Source organism: Cryptomeria japonica, unplaced genomic scaffold, assembly GCF_030272615.1.
Source record: "Cryptomeria japonica unplaced genomic scaffold, Sugi_1.0 HiC_scaffold_223, whole genome shotgun sequence".
NCBI classification, from domain to species: domain Eukaryota; kingdom Viridiplantae; phylum Streptophyta; class Pinopsida; order Cupressales; family Cupressaceae; genus Cryptomeria; species Cryptomeria japonica.
The window spans coordinates 43,502-55,625 of NW_026729045.1; the positions used below are offsets into that span (position 1 = coordinate 43,502).

At 33.9% G+C, this 12,124-nt stretch overlaps 1 protein-coding gene across 1 annotated transcript; it reads left to right on the forward strand.

Annotated features, from left to right (window-relative positions):
• Window positions 1–10,772: 10,772 nt before the first annotated feature.
• LOC131868880 (putative germin-like protein 2-2) lies at window positions 10,773–11,464 on the forward strand. Its single transcript, XM_059215686.1, has 2 exons — window positions 10,773–10,830; window positions 10,929–11,464. Exons 1-2 carry the CDS (start codon window positions 10,773–10,775, stop codon window positions 11,462–11,464), a joined length of 594 nt encoding a protein of 197 aa, XP_059071669.1.
• The last annotated feature ends 660 nt before the right edge of the window (window positions 11,465–12,124 follow it).

Genomic DNA, 12,124 nt, shown 5'->3' on the forward strand with positions numbered 1-12,124 from the left:
GTTTAGCTTGGGGGAAGACATTGAAAAGAGAGACTATAAAATAATGAAGATATCAATCAATAGATTTGGATGAAGAAAAACGTCGAGTAATAAGATGGTGCAACACTTGGAAATGGAGATTCTAGATTTCAACTCATGGAAACATAAGTTTTGTCATTGGAGAGAATTAGTCAATGAGCGTAGAACTCGAGCATATTGTTAAGCAAGCTCTTTCCACAAGAATACAATATTGTACGAAATTACATAAGTGCTAGGTAATGTCCACTTTGTATTTAAGACTCAAATTGAGAAGTTGGCTTGTGAATCTTGCATTTAATTGATACTAGAGATGAGGGTACAACTCCATTCTTTTCAATATTTTTTATTGGGTTACACCAAGGAAAGATCTAAATCACTAGTCACTATTTTATATTCTATTGAGTCCTACACGCTTACTTTCATTTTATGCCACCAGTATGTATATGTGAGCATTTAAGAAAACATATAAAGCACATTTTAAGTGATAAAAACACAACCTTTGCTCATATCTACAAATAGAAGCCGAGTTTAGTTACATGAACCACACGAAGCATTACACTCCTTGCGCACTCCTGGTCTTATGGAATTAGAGGAGTCACATTATGGTATGAAGCATAAAAGGGCGCGAGTATAACATCGTTGGTATTTACATGAGAATGTACACAATTGCAAGACAAGTGAAAGATGTAGATGGAAACACGTTAGAAATAAAAATGTCTATTTTTTTCTATATCAATGTTGGTTTCAGTACCACCAATTTTATACCAATACAATATGGGATCATACCTTAAAAAATGTTGGTTTATGTAGCATATATAATCATACCATCTCATAAATCAATGTAAACCTTGAAATGGAGGAAACAAGATCCTACGATTGACCAATGTAAGCTAGAAGATCTTAGTTGACACAACATAATTAGTAATAAGAATAGGACTAGTTGTTGTCTTTAAGGAAGGGATACGAAATTAGGTTCCTGTTCCTTTTGTTGCATGAGATGGAGACAGTGAAGTGTCTATAGATGAACTAGTCTAACAATGGTAAAATGACTAAGTTTTATAGAATGTAGTAGATACAAGATGAAATATAGAAAGAGTAAGACATATCTGAGATGGAGACATAGAGAGGAAATTGGGACTGTAATATGAAGCTAATTGTACTAGAGAGAAACGTTGGAGATCCGTGTCTAAAGTTGAGGGAAAATTGAGAGATGATCGAAAATGAAATCGACAATATTTGATCACTTGCCTCTTAAAAATATGGGTCAATGACTGCTGGGTGCCCTGTTCTTAGGGTTTTCGTTCAATCAATGTTTTGTGATGCCTGCTAATGTCTGGTCTACTTTTCTTTAACTTTCTTGTTATCGGATTTGGACCTGTAGATAGAGAAAATTGGGAGAAATGGTTATTTCATATAAGGGATTACCTTATCCAAACCGCGTATTAGTGTTCTCTCTTCAACAATGATAATGATGAGATAGGATGCATGCCCCCACAAGAAAAGAGGCTAAGCAAATGATAAATGGTGAAATGATGACACCTTATCTTAGGTACGAATTACATAATACACTTGATCATAATTGCTATAGCATATATTTCAATGATTGAATAATCAAATTGGGACTTCTTTATCGTTTCGCTCCCTGAATGCTTGATTGACTAGGTTTTTTGGTTTTCTATATTGAGTACATTGATTCCTAGAATGGGAAAGGGAGTTGTGTTTATATGAAGTTCACACCTTTTCGAAACATTTTGTTGTGATGGGACAACAAAACAAATTAGATTCATGCAAATTACAAGGTCCACTTTCATCTCTCAACAGTTGAGCCTATTTTAGCAAAATAGGGGTGTTGGGTGCACTAGTCCTTGAAAAATGTGCTAGTTAAAAGTTCACCAACAGGGGAAATAACCTGGTTTTCCAAAGCAATCTGAACATTAGGTACACACACGAATAAACCAGGCACACACAAAAAAATAGAAGAAAACCACATAGAAAACCATGCTGAAGAAGACCGTAGTCTACAAAAGGATAAACACTTGTGCAAGAGAAAACTCGTGACTTGTGCAAAATCGACGAGCTCCAAATGACCTTTTTGTGGGTTTGAGCAATTTCACTTACTATAGATTAACGTTTGCTCGCACCTCCATGAACCCAAAATAGCCTACGCCAATTTTTCAAGCTATGTGTTGTTAGTGTATGATATTCTAACTAGAATATTCTTCTATGTAAGTTTGCTAGATGGTTAGTTGTTAGAATAATGCCTGGTTATGTTAATCTTATCCATGAAACATTACATGATTCTAGATAGCATCTGATATTATAGGTGGAACTGTATTAGATATGTATTTTTAATCACCCCTAAGTTGATCAAAGATATTAAGAGCTTATCATTCATCTCAATCTGTGCATTTTCTTTTTTTGAGCTCCACTAGTTTTTTGGTACTCACATGTTTGTAATTTATTTTAATTATGACTGCAGATTTATAGAGGTTTTGATTGAGGTTGAGCATCTGAAAGGAATGTGGATTTGTGCCATAATATTTTTGTGTTCTTGTGAGGACATGATAATCCGAAGGTGTTTCTACTGTGATTTTAAAAATCCCGATGAATTGAAGTTTATAAAATTCATCGTATAAATAATAAAATAAAAATAGGAGATTTTATTTCATGGTTGATTAGTGTATTTTAAATTATATATATTTTTTATTAAATTGTTGATCATGGAGACCAAGTTGACAAATTTGAAGCTCTACTGTAGGGCGATTTTTTAGGAACACATTATTGTGTGGATAGTGGAAGCGCTTAATTAGCTAAAAGATGATTTGTCTTCAATTTTAATAAGACGATCAATTATTTTACTATGGTCAATCTGCATGTGTAAAGGTTTGGGATATTTTATTAAAAAGCCGATCCTTGTGTGCTGGCTTTTTGGCACTTTCTGGTGTGGTAAAATTTGCATAGGCTGATCTTTTGGCATAGATATTTGATTTGAACTAGTGATATAAAGTGGTTGTTTTGGCATAAATTGTTGGATATTGTTGGTCATGCTAGGATATGTTGTGGTCATTGATGTCAACATATTCCTATGATTTTCTCTGGTGATTGCAGATTGGGAAGATTTTCTGATCCGGTTTGTAGCGATGCTTTGTTGATCACTGTTTCGCAGAGTTCGGTATATCCTCTGGTATATTTTGGTGTGATCAGATCTGGTGCTGAGATTTTGGGATATTTCTTGGGAAGGTCTTGTGTATCTTAATTTCAGTTGAATCATGATTTGGTTCTCCGCAAGTTATCTTTCTTCCTGGCCGTTGTTGATTGGTTGTGTTCTTTAGCTTTCAGACGTTGACCGATGAAGATTTGAAAAGTAGTGTTGGTGCAGCTATTGTGGATGATTCTAATGTGCTTGCTGGTATTTTTTTTAATTATGTCCTATTTGTTTTGGCAATCTGTATTTATCGTTGTGTGAGTTTTTGGTGGTTTCTATCAACCAGTGATGATTTGTGTGTTATGCACCATTTCTGGTGGTGTAGCGTGTTGCGATTGATCTTTGCGTGATTTTCGGTGGAGTTATGTGTTTGGGAATTTGACCTAGAACCATGCTATGCTATGTAAACCACTATATTGGTCTGGTGGTCAGTGTTTGTATCGTGTGATGTAATTTTTTAATTGAGGGTCGAGGGTTTAGCCGACCTTGTTATCAAGGTTGATAAATTATATATATAGGTGATATAGTCATGTAATTTGGTTGTTTGATGTTGTGTCTTCATTATCAGAGAGAGGTTTGTGTGCGAACATGTGATGTATCCTTCGATGTTGAGTTTGTGGTGAGATTCTATTTGGAGATGCTATTCTTTCCGTTCATTTCTTTCGAATTGTAGTCCAAATCTTATTGCGAGTCAGTGAGACTTCCCTAAGGGTTGTAGCCTTCCGAGCAAATATTATTTGAGCAGTGAGCTCTAGGCAGTGTGCCTGAATGCATGTGCATTCCTCATTGTAATATTTTCACATACTATTGTAGAGTATCATCTTACTGTGGGTAGGTTCCCACCATGGTTTTTCGCTTAACTGGGTTTTGCGCATCAAAATCTTAGTGTTGTGTGTTGTGCTATTAATTTTCTTATCTGTCTTATTACTGCAGTTTATCAAATCTGTGTTTTGCGGTAAAGTTTGTTATTCCGGTGAAGACTGATTCACCCCCCTCTCATTCTTCCCTCTTGGCTGTTGTTAACATAAATATTGTCAAATCAAATCAATTTTTGGTCAATCTTAGAGTTGCATATGTTGCTTATCTATTTTTGCATGAATTTTGAACAATTTGAATAAAACTGTTTTGTCTTTCTCTATTAATTTTTCCTTGCATGAATGTCATTTTGGCTATTTAAAAGGCCGCAAGACTCCTTCTTGGTCTAATTTTTAACCTTTTTTTACCGTTACTTGAGTTCTTCAAGGTCATGTTTTGCACCACTTAGACCAGTTATCTAGCATTAGAGGGCATGTGGAGATTTTGTTTTGCCTCATGGCCTCATCTAGTTTTACTTTATTTTGGTAGTCACGTTTGCCTTTTTAGGCTATAGTGTCCCTTGTTCCATTGCTGATGAAAAGATCCTTTGTCAACTATGAATCTTTGTTACATGAATTTTGGATGAGAATAATTGCTTCCAGAGATTTATTCCTATTACAAGCACTTTTTTGTGGAGGCTTTTATGGAGGAAGACAATAATAGTTCCTAGTGCATATTTTGTGTTCTTTTTGCCCCCGTATTGTTTATGCTCTTTCCAATTTGGTTATTTTAAAAATTGTTCACATATTTTAATGATGAAGTATCATTTCGTGAATTATACTACACAAAATGTAGTAAAGTTCCATCATCTGGGTGGTTACATGCACACACATCTAGTGTAGGTTTCATTCAAAGCTTTTTGAAAAATAAAACTTATGAAATATAAGTTACTAATTAACCATACAATCTCTTCAACAATTCCTCCAACTGGTAGCCAAATGATGTTACGTGCATCTAATTTTTTTGACATCATACCAACTAGAGAGTAACTATGCAGTTATTGTCATGAGCCTATTTCATAAATTACAAAATAATTTATACTTATTTATTTATTTTTCATTAAATTTAAAACAAATTAAGATAGAAATTTTTATTTGAATTAAATATACATTATTATGATAAAGATTTTTATAAATATATTAAATATTTTATTGAAAAGTTTTTTATAAATTATATAAATATGTATATTAAAATCATAAATAAAATAGAAACTCTATCAATTAGAAATATTTTAATTAATATAATGAAATGTCATCACACACAGGCATAGAATCCCAAGAAACCAACATCCTAACAAGCTAATATCAACTCTAAAATTTATCTAGAAGGAACATTCAGATACACTAACAAAGTCTAAATACGTAGTTGTTGTTGGTGCTCCAAAATGTTCCTTGTATTGTAATGGATTAGTCATATATGTATCCCACAAAATTATGATAGAAACATTTTACATCTACCACAATGAAAGAATAGATAACAATACTAAAAGTATAATAAATGTAAACCTAGGTATTTTGTCAATCTCCTAAAATATTATTCAAGAAAAAGATAACTGATATGAAAAAAATTACATGTTATAAATAGTTTTAGAAGAGTTAATCAAAGCTAGAAACTTGATTTTCAAGAGGATGCAATTTGAGAATATGAACCATCACATCAAGCAATTGGATGATGTTGAGTGTCGACATATTGCTAGGGAGACATGCAAGCTAAGGTGGTGCTTGATCATCATAGACCAATTCAGTGATGCCAAGTCAGTTCTTGTAGGTGTATTGAACCTAACTCATCAAAGGAGGAGCAAGTGACATATGGCATTACATCAAATATTATTCAATGTACCTAATCTCATTTCTCATTGATCCACATTCAAAGAGGGACATGTGCCCAAAGTGTTGTAGTTTTCTCATTGGTTAAAGTGGTTGTTGTTATAACTAGCCCTAATTAGGGTTTCATGGTTAAATCTCGGCCATTAAATTCAAATCAATCTCGGACATTCATTTGTATCAAGACTTCTATATAAGGTTTGCCTTCTCATTTTTAAAGGTTAATAGGTGGATAATAGAGTAGAGCAGAACTGTTAGAAAGTAGAGTAGGAGGAGGAAGCTAGAGATTGTTTCCAAGACTTGTTGAAATTAATACATAAGTTTTGTTGAAGATATGGTGGATGTTTGTGCTGTCTTTCTACATTTTGCATGGGTTCTTGTTACTTCTCAAAGTTAATTGAATTTTACTGATTATGATGGAGAAATGCGAAGATATATGATGAATTACTTAGTGCTCATACCATTTGTTATTTGTTGATTGCAAATTGTAGTGCATGGTTGGTCTAAACCTCATTGTTGAAATAGTTCGATTTTTTAGTATTTTTAAAAATGTAAAAAGTTCTATATATTATTATTTTTAAATTATATTTTGAATTTTAAAAATAATTTGTTTTAATTTATTTTGAAATTTTTATCTATTAATATTTATTGCTTTTAAAAGTTTATAATATTAAAATAATTAATTATGTATTTAAAAAATTTAATATTAAATTATATGTTTATGACTTCTTAAATATTATTCTTATTTAAAGGAGAATCTAGATCAATAGAACAATTTAGATTAAATTAAACTTAATGGTCGTTGGACATAAAATCGAAGCTATTGTTAATTCAGTTTAGAATGTGATTATTAACCACACATGTCATTAGAGGGATGCAAGGTTGTATGGGCTTTAGGATGACTTGACCTTATTATGTGTGGTCATAAGGTTGTTTGTAAAGCTAAAGCAAGGCAAGTATGGATATCGAGAAAATAATTATAGTGTGTAATTTAAGACTCCCAAATGTGAGAAATAAATACAAACAAGAGAAGTGTTGAAGTATACAACTTCTATGTAACTTCTTCCCTTGCCACTCTATCTACAAAATTCCTCAGATGTATTATGTACTGAGAAGTATAAGTGGATAATGCACTAAAGGATAGTGCATACGTGACAAAACACACAAAATGAGGTTATACATGGCAATTACAAATAATTCAATACTATGTTAATACTATTACTATTGGTTCAAAGATTTACAAAAGGTATAACCACCATACTAGGTGTCAACCTATGTTAACATCTTCATTAACGAGTTTGAATTACAAATTGGCCCAAAAATATCCCTCCCTCCCTCCCTCTCTCTCTCCCCTTTTGTATCTTTGTATCTCTTCTTTTCTATCCGTTTCTATCTCCTAATCTTTATCTTAATTTCTCCTTATCCCTCTACAACTATATCTCTCTTTATTTGTCCTTTTCATCCTCTCTCACTCTATCTAGGCACGTCTCACTCTCTTTAACCATCTATTTCTTTGCCACCTCCCTCTCTTCATTCCCATCTCTAGCTCTCTCTTCCTCTGTCACCCTATCTCCAGACATGTCTCGCTCTCTTTATCTATTCATATCTCCCCTCTCACTATTGCAAACATAACATGAGCCTATTGGTAATGGAGTTCAATTATCTTTTGATTGAAAGGTTTTCTTTCACTTATGTTTGGTTTGTATTAATGAATGCACAATTGATTCAAAGTTATCCCTCGCTCATTCTCTCTCCCCCTCTCTATATATTTATCTCTTCTATCTCTATCTATTTCTCTCTCCTCTCTCTTTATCTCTTCCTCTCATATCCATATCCCTATTCTTCTCCATATCTATATCAATCTCGATCTCTATCTTCCTCTCTATATTTATCGCCTAACTCTATCTCCTCACTCCTTTATCTTTCCCTCACTCTTCCTCCTCTATCTCTCTCTTTATATCCCTATATCTCCCTCTCTCCTTCTCTCCCTATTTCAAACAAAACATAAGAATATTGGTAATGGAACTCGATTATATTCCCGGTTTAAGGGTTTTGTTTGATTGCATTTGTCCGTTTAAGTAGATGCATAGTTGATTTGGATCTATAATTTTTTCAAATGTTGAGACCTTTGTTGAATAAATAATATCATTTACTAAATGGTTTGCTAATTTATCTCACGTGTTGCACAAATATATGAAAAAATAGATCAATTTTTTTTAATAATCATTCCACATCTATTCGGCGTACATATTGCACACCAAGGTGCAATTGCTAGTTGTATATTCTTGACTTTTCTATTACACCATATCATTCAATAAAAAAGAGAATAGCGTTGATGGAAGAACCACAATCATCTGTAACCGCATAGGCTACCCATGCCTATTTGTATCACCTCCACATAGAAAAGTACCTAAAACCATGCTCTCTACATTAATAAACATTTTCTTACTTATGCAAACCATGTCATTAAAGGGTCCAAAAGTATAGGGATTCATTCAAAAAATATTCCTCACTTAATTGCATCCAATATTAGATCACTCCCGGTGTCCATGCTCTTACATGGATGTAGATTTACCTTTCGTATTAGTCATTTGTGGAAACTCAATGGGGAATTGGAGATTGTGAGTGTGGTATGAAAGACAAGGTAAAACCTATGAGAGATATTAAAAAAAAATGTACTCGAGTAGTTATCAAGAAAACTGAGATTATACTAGCGTAAAATATGACCAAACTGTTTTATTGACTTGCTCTTCTATAATATGAACCACTTATTATAATCATGAATCGATCAGGTGTAGAATTTTATTCCCCCTCTCACTCTATTTGTTCCTTATATTCGATTGTTGATCACTTTGATTTCTTAATTGTAAAAAGTTCATTAGTTAGCCACCCTTATCCAAAGAGAGTAAAAAGATAATTCTTGATAGGTAAACAAGGGATCATGGAACTAAACGTTTCCCAACCAAGAATCATCCCAATATATCACTTTTAACGCATTTTTTACTTCTCAAATTGAATATTTTTTATAAACTATTTATAATTGTCATATTATTTGATATAAAAGAAAAGAAAATTCAATCAATATAAATAAAAATAAATAAAATGAAATGTCTAATCAATATGAAATACTTTTCTCATATATTTGATTGAAGTAAGAGGAAAAAAATAATCTTTAATATTATATTTTCCTATTTAGTTACCCCAAACAACTAATTCATCAAAACATTAAGTTAAAAAAAATATTAAATAAACATATATCTCACAAAAATAATAAAAAATAAATCATCTAAATCAACTGTATGTACTTTGTTAAAAGGAGAATCGAGAGGACAATGCAGTCAACTGGACGAAAAGTTTTGGTGTCGAAAAATGGAAATAGACAGATCTCAAACATTAGAAAAAGTAGTAAACCTACTTTATTAAAGAGAATTCACTCACCTAAAGGTAAAATTTTGATCTCCAAAACTGCTAGAAAAGACACCTACTTCATTTACAACAATGCACTTCATTTACAACAACACACTCACCTAAAGATTAAATTTTGGCCGAGTTCAACTGTAGATGGATGTGAAAGAGACAATCTAAGCAACGCACTCAACGCAACGTGAGCAATGTTTTCGCACCCATCAACAGTTTGAGAATGAAGGCTCTTTTCTCTAAAATATCGCGGTTTACATTCATTATAGTTATGAGTATTGGAAGCGGTACGATTTTTAGTCACTGTTGTACCTTGACCCAAGGTAGTTCAAGATGCATTCAAACTACTCACCCATGACATTCTGAAAATCAGACATCAACGTCTTAATAAGGTTATATCTTATAGAGGTGATGGATTCTAGTGAATTGTAATGTCAAAACCGGATTCTATTTCCGCTACCCATCTACCCTCTAGGGTTTGGAAAAATAAAACGATCTTAAATAATTCTAAATACTAGATCCCTTGGACAACATGGTCTCTTCCAAGATGGGATTCTCAACACCACCAAAAAGTTTTTTTTCTTGTAGAATACCTCTCCAAAATCTATCTTCTTATACATTTATCCTCCATAAATTGGTTCTTATGTTTGCATATGTTGTCTTAAACCTATAATTTAGGTCTCCAAAACTGCTAAAGAAAAGTAATACACCTACTTGACTTCAAAATTGTAGATGGATGTGAAATAGATATTCTAATCAACGCATTCAATGTAAAGTAAATGAACATAAGTTATTTTGAGCAATGTTTTTCTGTCCTAGAACATAGACAATCTGAGAAATAAACATTGAATAACATAAATTAATTTAAATGACGAGAGATAAAAATCTCATTGAAAAAGGGTACAAAGCATGGACAGTCTTTAGGCCAATATCCAACTCCAAGAAAGAAACTTTCCTCTCATACCGATTCTCCCACGGTGGAGAAAGATTTATATATTGTTTCCTTTGAAGAAGCCCACCGTTCCAATTAAGTCTAAACAATTCCACATTACTAAAATGATGGCGATGGCGAGAATACGTGTAAGGCAGGAGGTAAGTTGATCTTGAGATAGGCATACGCAGCAGGGCAGGGAGAAGATAGAAAATTTCAACGTTAATGAAAGGATGGTGAGAATACATCTGCGGTAGCAGGCGAGACAACCACATGCAGTAAGACTTAGTGTGACGTAAGGAAAAGAGCAACAACTCTGGAAGGATCCGTGAAATATACGGAGTCAAGATGAATTAGTCTTTGCGGAGAGTTATGGTTTGGGCTATATAAAGCGTGTAATGGGTTTGTAATAGACATTCATATCCTGATCTCTTGTGTCTGCGTTTCTATTACAATGGCTAACCGCATGATTTACTTCACGTTGGGACTTTTTCTGTTGATATGCTGTTACAGCGACAGGGTCATGGCAGGGGATCCGGATCCCTTGCAAGATTTCTGCGTTGCAGATGAGGAAAGCAACGGTGAGTGAGAATATTTATACATAAACAATGATAATGATTTGCTTATTAGACGAGTCGAGTTACTAACAGACAGATTGATTTGATCTTGTTTTAAACAGTTTTGGTGAACGGGTTCGTTTGCAAAGACCCAATGCAAGTTTCAGCAAACGATTTCTTCTTCCGGGGACTTGGGCAGGCAGGGAACACCGACAATGATGTGGGCTCCAACGTAACGATGGCGAACGTTAAACAGATACCAGGCCTCAATACGTTTGGAATATCGTTGGTCCGCATCGACTACGCAGTGGGTGGAATAAATCCTCCTCACACACACCCAAGAGCCACCGAAGTTCTTGTTTTACTGGAAGGCCAGCTTCTTGTGGGTTTCATTGACACCAGCAACAAATTTTTCAGCAAAACTTTGGAGAAGGGAGATGTGTTTGTGTTTCCAAAGGCACTTGTTCATTTCCAGCAGAATGTGGGGCATGAAAATGCAGTGGCCATAGCTGGATTGAGCAGCCAGTTTCCCGGAGTTCAGACAATCGCCAATTCTCTGTTTGCGGCGAATCCCCCTCTCCCCGATTCCGTTTTGAGCAAGGCCTTCCGCATCACCCAGGAACTGGTGAATTACATTCAAAAGAAATTCGCATACTAAACAAAACAAACAAGAGGTCTCCCAATGAAGACCGTCTTTCCCAATTCTTTTTTCTCACCGTTGAATAAAACTATCATTTTAGGGTTATTGGCGTCCTCTTGTGCCATTCATAGCATCTGTTTTGGACATCAGCATGTCCTCATCATATTCCAAAGATTGAAAATTAACCGTTGAATAAAACTATCATTTTAGGGTTATTGGCGTCCTCTTGTGCCATTCATAGCATCTGTTTTGGACATCAGTATGTCCTCATCATATTCCAAAGATTGAAAATTAAATATTGATGTCGTTTTGTCCCTTTGATGACAACATTAAAATTTCACTTTGCTGTAACACATTTTAAGGTAAGTTGTAAGCGCATTTTGAATATAATTTCCAATATCTCAAGGTATTTGTTGATTGATACGAAGAAGATAAAAGTGTCGTCATATTGAGAAATTGGCAATCGCATTTCCATCAAGAATAAGATAATAGATATAACTCATACATTATCAGTGAGATCTGCAAATATCATAATCTTCTACTTTTCCCATGCATTTATAAATGATCTAATAAAATAGAGCTTCATACATCAGTTCATTCTAAAGCTTCACGACCTCTTCTTTCATGCCTTCGATGTCTATATAACCTATGTCTTTGAAGCTTGCTCATTTTCATTCT